At 51.8% G+C, this 16,135-nt stretch overlaps 2 protein-coding genes across 2 annotated transcripts in view; one reads left to right on the top strand and one right to left on the bottom strand.

Moving 5' to 3' along the window:
• Positions 1-6,677, top strand: part of PTPN1 (protein tyrosine phosphatase non-receptor type 1) — a 60,998-nt gene extending 54,321 nt beyond the window's left edge. Inside the window, exons 7-9 of the mRNA XM_081033546.1 lie at positions 49-210; positions 596-819; positions 3,178-6,677. Coding sequence (XP_080889672.1) covers positions 49-210; positions 596-819; positions 3,178-3,364 — 573 coding nt within the window. The 3' untranslated portion in view covers positions 3,365-6,677. The remainder of the gene's footprint in view (positions 1-48; positions 211-595; positions 820-3,177) is intronic.
• A 509-nt stretch (positions 6,678-7,186) lies between these two features.
• The window catches only part of RIPOR3 (RIPOR family member 3), a 64,317-nt gene continuing 55,368 nt past the window's right edge, over positions 7,187-16,135 (bottom strand). Inside the window, exons 14-22 of the mRNA XM_081033545.1 lie at positions 15,786-15,916; positions 14,697-14,820; positions 13,922-14,057; positions 13,133-13,294; positions 12,402-12,563; positions 11,704-11,906; positions 10,492-10,575; positions 9,223-9,313; positions 7,187-8,777 (exon numbers count right to left, since the gene is read on the bottom strand). Of these exons, the coding sequence (XP_080889671.1) occupies positions 8,680-8,777; positions 9,223-9,313; positions 10,492-10,575; positions 11,704-11,906; positions 12,402-12,563; positions 13,133-13,294; positions 13,922-14,057; positions 14,697-14,820; positions 15,786-15,916 (1,191 nt within the window). The 3' untranslated portion in view covers positions 7,187-8,679. The remainder of the gene's footprint in view (positions 8,778-9,222; positions 9,314-10,491; positions 10,576-11,703; positions 11,907-12,401; positions 12,564-13,132; positions 13,295-13,921; positions 14,058-14,696; positions 14,821-15,785; positions 15,917-16,135) is intronic.

Here is a 16,135-nt window from a genome sequence, read left to right as displayed (position 1 = left end):
CACTGGAGAGTTGGGGCTGGCTCAGTGTGTCTCCTTTCTGGTTTTCAGATGGACAAAAGGAAAGACCCTTCTTCTGTTGATATCAAGAAAGTTCTATTAGAAATGAGGAAATTTCGGATGGGGCTGATCCAGACAGCAGACCAGCTCCGTTTCTCCTACCTAGCTGTGATTGAAGGTGCCAAATTCATCATGGGAGACTCTTCAGTGCAGGTCAGCATTGCTTTTGCTTTCATGCAGGTGTGTAAATTTTCTATTTTTGTTTCTGAAGAAGGGGTCTGTCAGTTGTCAAAGTTCAAACACTGTCTGTCATGTGTCAGAGCAAATAAATAGCTGTCCTTCGTGGTTAAATAGCTAGAAAGTTGTGGAAATGTTCACGCGCTTCCAATTTCTGCCTTTGAAGTGAGCACATAGCATTAATAGAGAGAACAGACTTTATTTTCAAAAGATTTCACCTTCCAAGTGTATGTCTGGAGACCCAAGAAGCAGTGAGAGCCCCTCACCAAGCCATCACCTCTGCTCACTGAAAGAGGAGCAGATTTCCGACAGATCAGCTGAGCGTGACACTGATGGGACTTCCTCTTGTGGGTTTTTCCAGGAGCAGTGGAAGGAGCTCTCCCACGAGGACCTGGAGCCCCCACCTGAGCATGTCCCCCCACCTCCTCGACCACCCAAACGAATCCTGGAGCCACACAATGGGAAATGCAAGGAATTCTTCCCAAACCACCAGTGGATAAAGGATGAATCTGAGGAGGATAAAGACGACGGCCCCATCCAGGAGGAAACAAGAACACCCTTAAGTGTCCCCTGCAGTGTGGAAAGGTAATATGAGAGGGTGCTGGCTTATTGGGGGTGGGGAGAGATGACCTTCTGTTCCAGAAACACACGTTAATAGTGAAACCCTGTGGGGATGGGGCCCCTGGACTGGTCTCCACTCTGGCCGGAGGAGTCCAGGTACTTGGCCCTGTGTGGGCTCTGGGGAGTGACGGCTTCAGTGGGGTTTTAGCGCCACCTGGTGGTGCTCGCTGGGATCAAGTTCAGAGCCCTGGGAGTCCAACCTTCTGCGCGTGTCGACAGTGCCCTGCCCCAGGCTTCCAGCATTCCCAGAATGGTCCTTTCGGGAACTGAACCTTTTCATGGAGTCTGGATGAAACTGATTGCCATTTTGCTTCCTTACAGTTTAACAAGATCGTTGAGCACCTATTGGTGCATTGAAATACTGAGGCAGCTAGACTGGAGCTCCCCGTCTGTGTTCTGGACCATCTTGTTGGGACGGGGATAGTAGATTGTAGTGGCAGCCTGTGGACACTGATGTGATGGAGGTCCACCCCAAGGTGGCCAGTCTTACAGAAGAGACACTCAACTTTCCCTGGGTGGTCAAAGAAGGAAGGCTGCCTGCAGGAGGTGGCCCTATGTGGATGCTTGAAGAATGAACGGGAGTTAGCTCGAGCCTGGGACTATGGAGGCAGGGCCCTTGGTACCTGCATTTTGGAGGGCAGTTTAAGATGAGTGCCCGTTTCGACCCTGTATTTTATGCATCCAGGGAATTAGCCTGGAGCAATTCTCAAACAAGTGTGCAAAGAGCTGTACAAGCAGAAGTGTTTGTTGTGGCATCATTTATAATGGTGAGAAATTAGCGATGAGCCGATTATATACCCAGGGATTAGATAAATCCTGCTTTCTCTCTGTTGGGATGCACTGCAGCTGTTTAAGAAGGGACCTGGCTGTAGTGATGTGGCAGATATTGGAGTGGCAGTGTCTGCAAAAGCGAGTTACACACAGTGTGGACCCCAAGGGCTCCTCTGGCGAAATTGAGCATTAGAGTCTCACCTGGGCACCTTGCTAAATGTTGATTGCCCTAGTCCTGACTCATGAACCTGAGTTGCCAGGGCCCTTCAGGCAATGGTCCTTATCACAGGTACACCAGATCTGCTTCTGGAGAGACTTATCCCGTGGGGCCTCCCAGAGCACGGGCCCTGTGATGTGCTGTCCCTCAGCGAGGCTGTGCCCAACTTTCCAGGGCCTCTGTTGATGTTCTCAGGATGGGCCAGCGTGCTCCATCCAAGGTTCACAAAGGGCTGAGGACGAGAGAAATGGACTGCAAATGACTTGTCGCGTTCACGCCATGTGTTCTCTTTTCTTTATTCCTTGAGACTTGTGTCTTTCACACTCTGTGTGTAAAGATGGTGAATAGGGAAGTGTGGATTTGGGAAGCTAAAAGCCAGAGAGTTCCAGGAAAAAGTGGGGTTGTACCAAGAATGTAAGTGCCATTGGGCACAAGTGGGAGCCCACATGCACACAGGCCCCAGCCCTGCAGCCAGGGCCTCGCAGGGTAGGTGAGGAAAATCAGGTGCTTCGTGCGGCCTTCTGTCGCCTAGGGAGGTGGTGCCTCAGGTGATCCTGTCCGTCACAAGATGCCATCTGGGCTGGAAAGGCCGTTGGTGCACACGTTAGGCCGGACTTCCTGTGTCCAGGGCCTTCTTGATGGAGGCAAGGGTGGAAAGGGCAGGGCCTGGGTCAGGAGGGGAGCAGAGAAGGGCCTGGCTCCTGGGCCTCTGCTGGCCTCTCCTGAGACAATGCTGGAGCAAGAACACTGCACATTGTCCCCACTGGGTCTCTCTGGCTCACCACCATGAAGGCAGCCTGTGGACCGCACACGGGACACCTGGGCAAGGGTCCTCCCAGTAGGATTGCACTGCGGACTCGGGCCTGGGACACCCGGGGTGGGCAAAGGGTCAGTGGGAATGCACGCTGTCTTCTACCAGCAATGACAGGCCCCACTGTGTGTCAGCATCTGTTGGGGTGCCCAAGGAGGGAGTGGAAGCATGCAGGCCACACCATTGCTTTCCCTGATTGAAGGGAACATTGTACAAGCAGACATCAGGGCGAAGTTAGCACGTGTCTTTGCACTAGTACCTGTAGTTTTCCTCAGACCCTTACCCACCCTCCATCACTAAGGAGTCCACCAGTTTCCAGAAGCCTATTCTGGCTGAGAGGGCTACCGAGGCCCCTCGGGGGGGGGGGGCGGTCAGTAGACAAGCAGGCTGCAGGCCAGTGTCAGCATTGCCAAGCTGTTTACATGTGGCTCAATTTTTCCTAGAATGCCTCCCGTCATCATAACTTCCTTGCCATTGTATTCCCCAGAATAAGTAACCAATGTCTGCCCCTCTTGTTCCTCAGCACGAGTCAAGACACTGAAGTCAGAAGGCGGGTTGTGGGGGCAAGTCCTGCCCAGGGGGAGCCGTCGTCACCCAAGGAGGAGCAGGACGAGGCGCTGACTCACTGGAAGCCCTTGCTGGTGAACATGTGCATGGCCACAGTCCTCACGGCTGGCGCGTACCTGTGCTACAGGGTGTGTTTCCACTGACCGAGGTGCCTGCAAGAGCACGTGTGCAGAGAGCACCGGCCGCGCCTGGCGTGAGCACCCAGTGCTGTGGAAGGATCTGAGCCAGTCTCAGAAGAAACCCATCAAAGGTCTTTAAAGTCTGGAACTGTGAAGGGCTAACGAGAGAATTGAGGATTGATGCACTGGGGTTTTAAGGAGCCCTGTGGTCCCAAGAATACAAGAGTCTAATCTCAGGGCCTTAACCTATTCAGGAGTAAGTAGAGAAAATGCCAAATACATCTCTCTATCTCTCTTTTTTCTTTCCTTTTTCTTTCTTTTTTTTTTTTTTTTTTTTGTGTTCATTTGTTTTTGGGAAAAAAAAGAATTACAACACATTGTTGTTTTTAACCTTTATAAAAAAGCAGCTTTTTGTTGTTTCTGGGGGAAGAAAAGACCAGGCACTTATGAAACTTTCTTGTACCCTTATGTGGTGTGGCCTGATACACAATTTCTATTTGATTTCCCAGGGAAAGACTCCCACACTTTGAGGAACAGAAAAGTCCTCTGAAGAAGAGGGTTTAAGGGTGTAGGGCATTGTCTGGCTCTGTCACTTCCTTTGCTGTGTACGCACTGAGTTTGCGCAGCACCTGCCAGCTTTTCCATTTGAAGAAGAAAAATAACAAAAGGCCATGTCTAGAAAACAAAACCCGGCTTGTGCTTTTGCTCAGGGTGCCCCCACCGGTTTCCCATGGTTCATATCTTCATCCATCCAGTCTTGTCACAGCCATCTCACTCCTGGCCTGCCCTCGTCACCCCGTCCCCCAAACCCGGCTTCCTTGAAGTCCCTGCCTCAGGGTCAGAGGTCACCACAGGGTGACCACCGGCTTCTCACCCTGCCATTGAGATCCAAGAGGAGCAGTTTCCACTTGGTTGGGAATATAAATGCCATTTGAGCAGAAATCCTCACATGAGAAGTGTGTTGCTGTTTTAAGGAGAAAGAGGATTAGCTACCAAACTCTGGTCATGGAGATCACGTCACAAGACTTGTTTTATCATTTTAAATATTTCACCTCTTTTCAGGCGGCCGTCCTTGAGTTCATCAGATGGTTTAGGAACCTGTTAACAGTTTTTTTCCTTGGGGGTGATTTTTGGGAAGGGGTCTATTGTAGAAAAAAAACAAAATCAAAACCCCTTTCCCTGGAGTGGCGGGGGTTTGGGGGTGGCCGAGATCGTGTGTGAGCCTGCGGCTCCATGCGAGCTCATCTGAAAATACTTGGCTTCATTGCAGTTCCTGTTCTATAGCAGCACAGAATCTGACTCTCCTCCACCCCACTGCCCGCCTCTGCTCATAGAGCCCGCACCCGACGAGCAGGCGGGCGGTGGTAGGTAAGGGCCCACGCACAGCGTAGCCGGGGCGTGACTCAGACGGCCGTTTGCTCGGCACTAGGCCACCCTCCCCGGGCTGTTGATCTTACCCGTTCTCCTTTTTCTGTTTTCCCCCCTCTCCAAGTACCAAATCCACAACCCATTTTTTGAGGAGAACAAAGGAAAGCACCGTGCTGGCGGGACAGAGGAAAGTGTGGCCGGCGCTGGTGCAAGTCGAGAGGCTGGCCTGGCCCAGGCACCCTCTTGGGGCGTCGCAGGCGGGCGACACAGCATCCTCACGGAGACTGCATGTTGTGAGCCTCTCCACTCCATATTTATTTGTTTTATTTTTTTCCCGAAAGGTGTCCATAGTGCACTAGCATTTTCTTAAACCAATAATGTATTAAAACTTTTCGTGTCAGCCTTGCATCAAAGGCTTTCTCAAAAAGTACAATAATAAGCCCTCAGGTAGTGCTGGGAACGTTGATTTTGCCATGAGTGAGCCTGCTGCGTCAGACCAGTGCTAGGAAGGACGGTTGTCAGCTGTGGTTATCTCGTGACACTGTGGGTAATGTGAGAAGAGGTTTGGCATATGTTTATAGAACAGTGGGATAATATATAATGGACACTTGGATATTTAAGATACACAACGAGAGATACTTTGTCCCCGTTATTGCCCTCCCCGGTTATCTCAGTCACCGCTTTCCCTGTGTGTATTAGAATGCATGTCCCGTCTTCTTGTGTCCTGATCCAATACGACGTGCTTGAAATACTTAGATCTCTGCTTACTGAAGCGCCCCGTGTGCAAGCCCGGTCTGCCTTTGCATGATCACATCATTATGTGGCTGTGGTTCCTAAGACTGTTGCTGATCTGATCGCCGTTCAGCAATGGAGGGATGTTTTCCAGCAACAGATACTTGCCTGATTCCTGGCATGACACTGGTGACTTCCAGGTGAGGCCCGGCCTGTTCTGGTCCAGCTGGGTCCCACTGTAACTCAGACATTCCAAGGGGATGGGAAGCTGTGGTCACACCTCACTCTCTGGACATTCAGGCAAGCAGGGCCTTCCCCCCACCCCCGACACATACCTTTGGGATCAGCCTCCACTACCCCAAGTCCACACTCTTCTTGAGCAGACCGTGATTTGGAACCAAGGCAACTGTTGGAAACCACACTTGAAGCCACCTGGATGGCGACGGTCCCTTAGAATCAGCTTGCTGATGCCTCATTTGGGAGGGCCTTGCTGAGAGCGGGTGTCTGCCTCTGCCCGCCCTGGAACCCTGGGACCGATGGTGCTCACGACTCTTCCTGCGAGGGGAACTTAAAGACCTCCACGTTAAGTGGCTTTTTTAACAAGAAAAAAACAAAAAAAGGCAGCTGTAGCTCACGAGCTGCTCTTTTGCCAGCATTTTCACATTTTGCCTTTCACGTGTTAGAAGCCGGTGCAGAGAAATCCTGTGGTGGGAACGTTAGAGGCATCGCCCCGCAGAGCCTTGGTGAGGTGTGGGTAAGGCGGAAGTGCCAGGCTGTAAGCATTTTTGAGTTGGCTTGTTTGTTTTTGAAGTCCTGTATATGTATGTAGTAGTTTGGGTGTGTATATATAGTAGCATTTCAAAATGGATATAGTGGTTTAACCTTGTATCCTTGGAAAACAGATGGCTCTCCATCTTGTTACACGTTAGAGAAGTAGCGAGCTGCTCTACTATATGCCTTAAGCCAATATTTACTCAGCAGGTCATTATTTTTTACAATGGCCATGGAATAAACCATTTGTACAAAAATAAAAACAAACAAAAAAACGAGGTGTTTTGGTATAATACCTTTTCAGGTGTGTGCATACGTGGCTGCATGATGGGGTGGGGTGGGGGGCGCGTCTCAGGGTCTTCTGTGACCTCACAGAACTGTCAAACTGTACAGTTTTCCAACTTGCCATATAAATGATAGGTTTGCCTTTTAGTTGCAATAAAAATTTTTTTTCTAAAAAACATGGATTTGGGGTGCTTCCCATTTCTTTGCTTAACGGGCCTAAACCAGGGTGGGCAACTCCTGTTTCTTTCCGTCCCTGCTGATATGCAGCGCATGTTGTCCATCAAGCAGGGTTATAAGTTTCCCACATCTGAGGGTCTAAGGGCCTTCTGGAGTTGTGAGCGCCTCTGAGCCAGGGCCATTTCCCTTCCTGGGGAGGGTATTGAACACGTCAGGCCTCAGCCCGTTTCCTTCGAGAACAACAAAACCCACCTTTGGAACATTATAGGGCCCTCGGATAACTTAACAAAACCACACAAGCTGTTTGAAGAACTGCTCAGGCCTCCAGAACGTGTCCTTAGCCAACTGCCTGTAAGACACAATGGCGGCTACCACATCCCACTACCTCCGTACAGTCACATATGGAGAAGTGACGTGGAAATGAGGAGATACGCAAAATCCGTGTAGTCTTCCTTTCTTGTACCAAATTAAATGTAAATCTCCCCTAATGTGAGTTTTTGACTTTTTATTTTTGAAGTAATTGCGGACTTGGAAAATATTGCAAAAGGCGTACAAAGAATTCTATCCTTCAAGGTTTTGTAACTTACAAAGCTGGCTGCTGAGTAAACTGTTTATGCTTTGGCCTCCTGGCAGGATCCATGGAGCTGGGAAACAAACACAGGCAGGGTCACGTGACCACACAGCGGCCATAGAGGACTGTGGGGACCAGAATGGTTTTGTCCTGCCCGCTGTCACTTCAGTCTTGGTCTCACATACAAAAATTGGCATCTGAGCTTTCACAAAGAGTTGGAATACCAGTGTGAAGAAAAAAAAGAAGCTGAATTTGTAACTTGGAAACGGAACTCAAGTGACGCCAAAGGCCAGAGCTGGGCCATGTCGCATGGGGTCTGGATAGAAGAGGGCACCTGGGGAGCCTTCAGAGAGCGCGTGAACACCTTCCGCACACGTCTCGGCAGCACATTGGTGAGAGAGTGCCAAGGAACAGGAGGGGAGGATTTTCCCCCCAGCACGATGTTTGGGAAAACAACCACTCCACTTTTTTTCAGGTAAAATGAAATACCAATAAAAAACGTTTTTTTAATTGGAATTTCAGAAAATTGAACATATAAACAAGGCAAATAAATACTTAGTTAAACTGAAAAGCACAAAATCTATACAGGAAGTTGAAATGAGAATGTTTAAGTTACAAAGTTCTCCAATACCAATGCCGATAGCCACATTCAAACCTCAGGTTGTCTTGACATAACACAGGACACATTTGAGGTTTTTTTAATAGACAAATAGGAAACTCAATTTTCTTGAAAGCAACATGCTCTTCAGTGAAATCTTTCTTCACACCAGCTTATGGCTTCCGAAGCAATTTATTTAATGGGCCCTAAATTGACTTACTTCAAAAGTTGGATTCCATTTTGTTTAGTGAGGGCCAAGTGAATGCTTTCCCTAATACGACACTCAGGGCTTCTTTCCGTTTCGCTGTTGAACACAATGAAAATAAGGTCCACAGGCAGCAGGCCACCAGCAGGCATTTGGGCCACAGCTCAGGTGAAGAGTGAATCGTAGAAACCCTGGTTCTGTACCTCCCCACCGTCCCCAGCCCACTCAGGTCACAAGTCGCTGCAGTTGAAATGACCCGACCCACCGCTCTTTCCTTACCAAGGCTGCGGGCCTACTGGCCCCCAAGTCTGGTCCTATTTGGACTCAACCCCTTCGTACTGTGACTGGCTGGGGCTGAGCGAGCTCTACATCCTGGGGAAGGTCAGACATTCTCAAAACCAGAGGCTGATGATGGTTTGAAGTTGTGCAGCCTTGTTCTGCTCCCGTTCAATAGTCCCACTTTCATTTTTGTGCCCTGGGGCTTTGTAACTGGTCCGGAGACTCGGAGCAGTTCTGGCCGCCTCACACTTCCGGGGGGCACACAGCATGCCCCCACCCGCGGCTCAGTCCTTATGTCGACACGGCAGCAGCAAAACAAGGATGCCAGATGTGTACTCATCGGCTGAGGCTTTTTAAAATATTGTGATTTCCACATCTGCCTCCTGGGCTGCTTCTCTTTGTTCTGAGCAAAGTTTGTCCATCTTCTCAAAAGCGAAGCGTCCTTTTTCACCTGAAATATTAAGGTGATCTGTCACTGGATTGTTCCCTGCCTCGATGATTCCTACTCTGGCAAGCAAAGGTGGCCTTAGTGCTTCCTCATGCCTGGGTCTTGGCTGCCCCTGTAAAGGGCAGGGGCGGGAGCATTTGGGAGGTCCTAACTGGCCGTGCTTGCCCCTATGTCCAAGACGGAGTCTATTGAACTTTAATTGTGTGCTTTGCATGTGCTTTCATTCCCAGGGAACAAACTGAAGTTTAAGAAGGAAACAGCATTTTTTGCCACCTTGACTGTGAAGGAAACCTGTTTTAGCCAAAGGCAGTTAAACGGGTTGGTAGTAGTACCCATCAGTAGGCTGTTTCGCATCTTTCGAGAGCTGGCCATGGCCGCTCTAGCACCACCCTTCGAAGGACCCAGGATCCCCACTGCACAGCGCATGACATTTGATGCTGTTCTTTACCAAAAGACAGTGTGGCTTCCCGGGCTGCTGCTCGCACGGTTTCCAGGTCAGATTGGCACAGGCTGGCGATCTGATCAATGCTTTCAATGCCCTGAGGTTGGGGGAGAGAAGGTCCATTAAGCAGTAGGCGGAATCCACTTTTACAAGCCCTGCGGGACCAGCCCTAGCGTGGTCTATAGGGCCTGAGCCCCGCTCTCTTCTGAAGGTTTCCAGGTTCCTTATGTGGCCTCAGGTTCATCAAAAGCACCACCGGGAGCATCTCATCTTTTCAGTCCTGACGCCTGCCAGCAAACCAGGCCAATAGCAATGATGTGTGGACAACTTCTGAAAGGCCCGTCTGGACCCACTGCCCTCTGGATCTCCCTATGTCCTCCCTGCTCTCCCAACCCTCGCCTCCAGGTCAGACGAGGAGGGCTGCAGTCAGGGCCCCGGTTCAGGCATCCCTGGCCCCCAGCCTGCTCTCCAGGGCAAAGGATCAGAGTGCACGTCAGCTCCTTCCACTGGGCACCCTTATCCTCTTACTAGTTATTTGATTATAACCAGATCATCCTACAATTTCCTGTTGATCCATTCCAGAATGAATGGGGTGAGTTTACTCTGTATGGCACTATTTTCATCTAGTAAATTGGCAATAATTTTTTAAAATGAGAATTCTAAATGCAAGTGAAGTTGAAGCTTTTATGCACAAAAATGCTCATAATGACATAATAAATGGAGGAGGAACCTAAATTTTCTATAGTATGAGAGTGGGAAGTAGTTTAAATTAAGGTATACGTTTGATAGACTCTTCCCAAGGAAATCCAAAGCACTACCAGTGAACAAAAAGTTCTTATGTTGTTCACTGTTTTTAAACTATAATATTACCAACCATTTTAAATGCTCACACACAACCACCAACAAAAAAAGGAAATAATACCAAAATGTCAGTAATTTCCAATAAGTATTAGGATAAGGGATAATTTTTACATTTTTATGCTTTACTCTCTTTTCTACAACAAGAAGTTTTTAAATTGATATTAAAACATAATTCAAGAGCTCAGAAGTGAGTCCCTGGGCCAGCGGCTGCTTCACTCAGAGCCGGAGCCAAAACTCACTGTTGAGGGGTCCCTGCTGGTAGAGCGGACGCCTGCTCCTCTAAAACCGGCTCTTCAGCTGCTCTCTGGCCGGCGGTGATTTTCTTTTTGGTTCCAGGGGAATCATTTTGAAATGGACTAACGTGAACCACAAGCAGGCCTCTCCCCATGACGAGCGAGGACAGGCTGAACTCACCCTGAGATGTCTTAGTGCCACGCATGCGGCTTGCTGGAGTTTCACGTCATTCTCTGTCAGGGCGTTGGTGTAGAAGAGCAAAGCCTGGGAAAGAAGGCCACTGTGAACGAAGGGAGGGGGCCGAGAGCAAAGGCCGTGCTGCCCACGGCGGGTCCTCCGACTGCTGACCATCAGTCAGGCCCTTCTTACCTTTCTCTAAACATACATCAGGCCGTGATCCATTCATCTTCGGGCCAGGTGTACAGCCTGGAGATGGATACTACAGTATTGCTTATCTCAAAAAACACTGGTGCCTGGGCTGGCCGTAACCAGAAAGCTCTTTTTGTCTACATTTTAATGTTTATGAAATACATTCTGAAACTGCTATCTAGTAAAAATGCTAAACCAGAGAGATCAGATGTCCAGCGGGTACAAGAAGAACACACAGAGGGAGCCGACCCTGGAGGCCGAAAGCGGTAAGGCCGCTGCTTCAGGCCTGAAGGAAAAGCATCCCTTCCCTTCGTCACCCTCTTCCACTCACAGCTCTGAGCCCGTCCCCATCGGTCACATGGCCATAGCCAAGTCACTTCAGCTGGAAAATAAAGCTGGCACTTCACAAAATTGTTGTAAGCACGTGGGGGTGTGCCTGGCCCTTAGGTGAGCCCAGGAGATTAGTGAGGCCCCAACATGGCCCTTCTCCCCACTCATGGGCTGGTACCTAAAATCTACAATGGTCACAGGTCCAGGAACCTAAAAGGCAGAGGGGTCCAATTTCTTGGTTTTCAAATGGACCAAACGCAGTGAACTAACCAGCCGGCCACACATTAATTGCAAGTAAATGAGGATGACGATTGGAATTCTAAGAAAACCCTGCATGCAAGTGACATCTCAGAGACCAAATAGACATGTTGATTTAGAAACACTGAGATGAGTGAGGTAAATTTGTGCATGTGGTTCTGTGGGTTCCTCAGGTGAGGGTGGCCTGGCCACCCCAGCCCAGCCCAGCCCAGATCCCTTCCCAGGGCTGGTGCTGCCGATGGTGATGGTGATGGCATGAGGAGAGCTGTGTTCACGTTTGGGTCTCCCCTAAATCCAAATGTCTTGCAGCGAAAGCCGCCCCCAGTTACTCACGAGCCTTTGTATTTGTCTAAGAAAACCTCCCTCCCTTTACCTCCCCCCAACTCGCACATGTACAGCCAGGGGTCGGCCCCCACCCCCTTCCTCACTTTGTACCTTTTCCCGAAAGCTCTTGTTCTTGGCTGCGCTGGCCAGGCTCGCGCTGGCTGCCCTGCACACCCTCGAGGTCCCGTCCAGCTGGAGCAGCGCCCAGGCCCTCAACGTCTGGGGCAGGGGCTGGAGCTGGCCCAGCCGCTTGCCCTGCAGCTTTCTGACCGTCTTGGCCTGCCCCGTGCACTGCAGCTCCTCGACGAGTGTCACTAGAAGAGATGGAAGAAGTGGGCCCAGAGTCCCCACTCTGGCTGTGTGGTCTGTACAGCTGCAGATGTGTTTTGTCCACTGCCATTAGCCATAAAGAAGCAAATCCTGGAGTAAGCTTATATGATCACTGAGGCCCCGTCTGGACTGGTGTGAGAGGGGCCTCCTGGGATCTCCAGGAAGGCTTTCCAGCACGGGATCACAGACTCCTTGAAAATTAATAAAACCCCAGCCCATACAGGGACTCTGCCCAGCGAAGGATCACCGTCACCTCCAGCTCTGACCTCGGTTCTGTGCTCTGTGAAACCTCCTTCCCCTGGAGCTAGTCTCCCTATGTGGAGGAATCGAATTAAATCGGCTTCTAAAGGACAGCTAGTGGGGAAAGGCTCAGTGGTTCTGAGAAACTGACTTCCAACCACCGGGACGGCTCCACGGATGGAAGTCACTTTGTTGTCACTGTGGCTTTGAGTCCACCTGCCACCGTCCCCAGCCTGTACCTTCCTTGATGAGCTGGGTGAAGTGTTTCTCCAGGTCTGAGACACTGTGCCTCTGCAGGTAGCTGTGGAACTGGAACCAGGTGACAGTCTGTTCTTCAGGGAGCCCGGCACTGGGGAGTAGCCCGCCGCAACTGACCACCTGCTCCAGGAGCCTGCGGCACGCTGGCAGGACACAGGACAAGGCCGTGAGGAGAAACCGAGACCTCGCCCCCTGGGAGCCTCTGCAGTGTGGCCAGGTCAGCTCAATAGCTTTCTGATGGCACGTGGTGGGAGCATGCTGCGGCAGCCTGGGAATATGCCCGCCACCAGTCAGCCCAGGCAGCGATTAGAGCGGCTTACATTACAGAGCCTGGAGCGTGACTGTCACCCTTCAGTTGCCAGAGAAATGCTCTGCATTCTGAGGAAGTGTCAGGACACCTTTTCTGAGCAGATGAAGTCCTGCCCACCTTCCCATCAAAGTTCTTTCTTAGCCCCTTTAAGGTTCTGGCGGAAGCTATGGAATCTCCCCAGAAAATGCACCAGCCCACTAATGTTTGCAGTTCAGGGGTTCACAGACCACTTGTTCATCTCCTCAGGAACAGAAAGTGACTTGTAGTCACGCTGAGAAATGGCGTCCATTTGATGCCATGAAGACACTGGGGGAGGCGAGGCTAGGGCTACGATGAGGCCACTGTGACAATAGTGGGGGCCCGAGACAGCACAGCGTCTCTAGGGGGGACGGAGGGGCTTACCTATCTCCAGTTGTCCCGGGTACTTCCCCCTGACTCTGTGCAGGAATGTCTTCTTGAGCTGGTGCAGGAGTGCCGTGGCGGGGCAGGCCAGGACTCCACCGGGCTCCGTGCACCCCTTCCACAGCTTCAGGCAGCCCTTCCTCCGTGCGGCCTGCGGAAGGACTGAAAGCCTGGGCTCAGAAACCTGACTGGCGGTGGGGAAAGCAAGACTCGGGGCTCAGAGATTTCCCGCTGCTGGGACCTGAGGTTTGGGAGTTGAGGGCTGACATGCAGTGTCCTTTCCCCACACTCCTGTGTGATACGTGACAAGCAACTTCACTTCACACGCCTTATCCAGGTGACCACCCATAGCCTTCACCACCACCTAGGGTTCTGTCACTAGCCTCTCCTTGTGGACAAGGAAGGTCCCACGGGGGGCTGAGGCAGAAGTGGGGTCACACCTCCTGTTTGTTTGAGCGTATGCTGTGTGCCTGGAGTGTGTCCCGGGGATTGCTTCATTGAAGCCTACCCAGTGGCCTCCCCATTATACAGACGGAAAAGCTGAGGCTCCGAGAGGTGAATCATTCGCCCAGAGGCACACAGGGGACCAGAGCACGTGCTGTGTGACCTCCCTTTCTGCACCCACAGTGTGTCTTTGAGCCCAGCCCAGCCACTGTTCCTAATCGCACCGCTGGGCTCCAGTTAACTTTGGACGTCAGGCAGGGAGATGAGGTGCCCCTGTACTTCAAAGCCCATCACTTTGTGCCATTCCCACAGGCAGGCAGCCCATGGTGGCAGGCAGTTACTTACTCTCTTCAATGCATGTCGCCTTGCTGACCTTCTCAAAATCAAGCATGGACAGAGTCTCCAGAACCTGTTTTTGCTGCGCAGCTTCTTCCAGGAGGCATTCCTGGACCATCCTCGACAGATGAGGAGAGGCCAGTTTCTGGAAGCAGCCCACGGTGCTGTGTTAGCACGGACACGCCCTCCGCCAGCCGTCAGGACTGGCCCCCACCTGCCCTGTGCCCATCCTTTCCACCCCAGTGGCAGCTCCCTGACTGGCACCTGGGGACTCCCCCTTCACCAAGGTGACTGAGACGATGGGACACTGGCTGGAGCTGCCAGGGGCTGCCTCTGCCTGCCTGAAAGTGAAGCCAACCCACACAGGAAAGCAGAGCTGAGAGAGTAAGAGGCCCAGTCATGATGACATTTGAAACCCTGGATCCAGCTGGGCCTGAAGCCCACCTCTGGGCCTGTCAATTCCATGAGCCAGTAAGTTTTCCTTTAGGTTGAGCCAGTTTGGATTGGAGTTCTGGCATCTACAACTGAAAGAGTTGCAACTATTGCCTTTGATTCAGGGCTTGGGCTGCATAAGAGCCACAAGACGCTTCACCCAGGCCTGGCCTGAACCTTCCACAGGGGAACCTCCTCAGTCTCACTGGCTCCGAGGAATGGGCCTCTCATCCCTGCACCATGCTCTCCGCTACCTTCGGGACCAGCCCTTTGCAGAGAGAACTGCCCCCTTGCCGGGCCCCCTCGAGCCCCTCCCTCTTCACCCTCAGCCCCCACCCAGGTCCTCAGCCACCTGCAGCAGAGATTTGCAGACTTGGAGATGGACCTTGAGCAGCACATCCAGCTCGGGGGCGCCAGCCGTGAGCTCCCGGGATGACTCTTTCAGCGATGGCGGTGGGGCCAGGGTCCTGTCCTTTCTGAGTTGGATTGAGAAGAACTGGGTGACCATTCTGGTTAGGGTAGAGAAAACCCTCTCTCCCTGAAGAGTTCTGATAGGGAGGCCAACTCCGAGTCCCAGGAAAATGGAGTTAAATTGAGGGAAAAACTAAGAGAAAACTAAGAGAAAAGGAAAAGCAGCAAAAGGCAACAACAACTCCAAATAGTTGTGAGGTGGCATGTGCCCAGGGCCTGGGGAGGGAGGGGACAATCCAGGGTGTGCGGTCTGAAGTAAGCAGCTGCAGTTCAAATTAATCCCTAACTCTGGGACTCTGGCCAAGTCTGCCTCCCCTAGCCTCAGTTTACTCATCTGTGAAGTGGGGACAGGCACACCCAGCGCTCAGGGCGGTGAGGGGTAAGTACCCAGCCAGCATGGCTGGCACCATATCCCCTCCATGGTAGAGGCAGAACCTGAGGCCTGGGCAAGGGCAAAGTGACATCATCACGTTGGGTGGAACTGCAACACCCTCCCCTGGGACTGAGAGAAGAGGAGGAGGAGGAGGAGACATCGGGGCTGTTGGTGCATTTCGGTGCTGTGGAGCTTTGAGGAGAAGCTCTCATAAGCATGTGAGCGGGGCAGGTGGGGGCTGCCTGACGGAGAAGGAAGGTGGCCGTGCAGAGGGGACAGGGAACACAGTTAGTGCCGCTTGTTGGTTAGGTCAAGGTCAGAGGCTCTACTGCATCTTCCATCATTTTTTTTTAAGGTTCAAACAGAAGACCATTGTTTGGAGCAGAAGGCTCAGGGCCAACCAGACCTATTCACACTCACTCCGTGGTCACTGAGAACCTGCCCTGTTCCAGGCAGCGGGCATATGGGGACAGGAGGCGGGGGCATAATAAATGATCGAATACCAATCAGGCAATGGGAGACATGGGCCAGGAGGCTGACAGGAAGCATAGAGCTAAAGCTGGTCCCCTGGTCAGCACTGGGAGGGGGTGCACTCACCGGGGACCCTGGGGGCTCCCAAAGAGGGACAGCTCGTGTGGGGCGAGGTCGGCATTGAGGAAACTGAAGCTCTCTAGGATGCAGTTCATCAGGCTCTCGGCCGAGCTGTGCTCCTGGCGGCCTCCGCGGGGCTGTGGACCAAGCAAGACCTCAGGGCAGCCGGCCCCACTCACCCTGCCCGGCACACCCACCTGCACAGCATCCCTCAGTGGGGTTGCAATGCCCCAAGTCAGGACGGGGGCACCGCACTCCCTGAGGTCCCTCCTGAATGGCCTGTGACCAGGTATGGTGCAGAAGCTCAAGGCAGATAGATCTGAAAGGCCTCACCCAGTCACAGATAACCACAGGGA

Source organism: Rhinolophus hipposideros (assembly GCF_964194185.1).
Source record: "Rhinolophus hipposideros genome assembly, chromosome: 22".
NCBI lineage: Eukaryota > Metazoa > Chordata > Mammalia > Chiroptera > Rhinolophidae > Rhinolophus > Rhinolophus hipposideros.
This window is presented reverse-complemented; position numbering and strand designations above follow the sequence as displayed.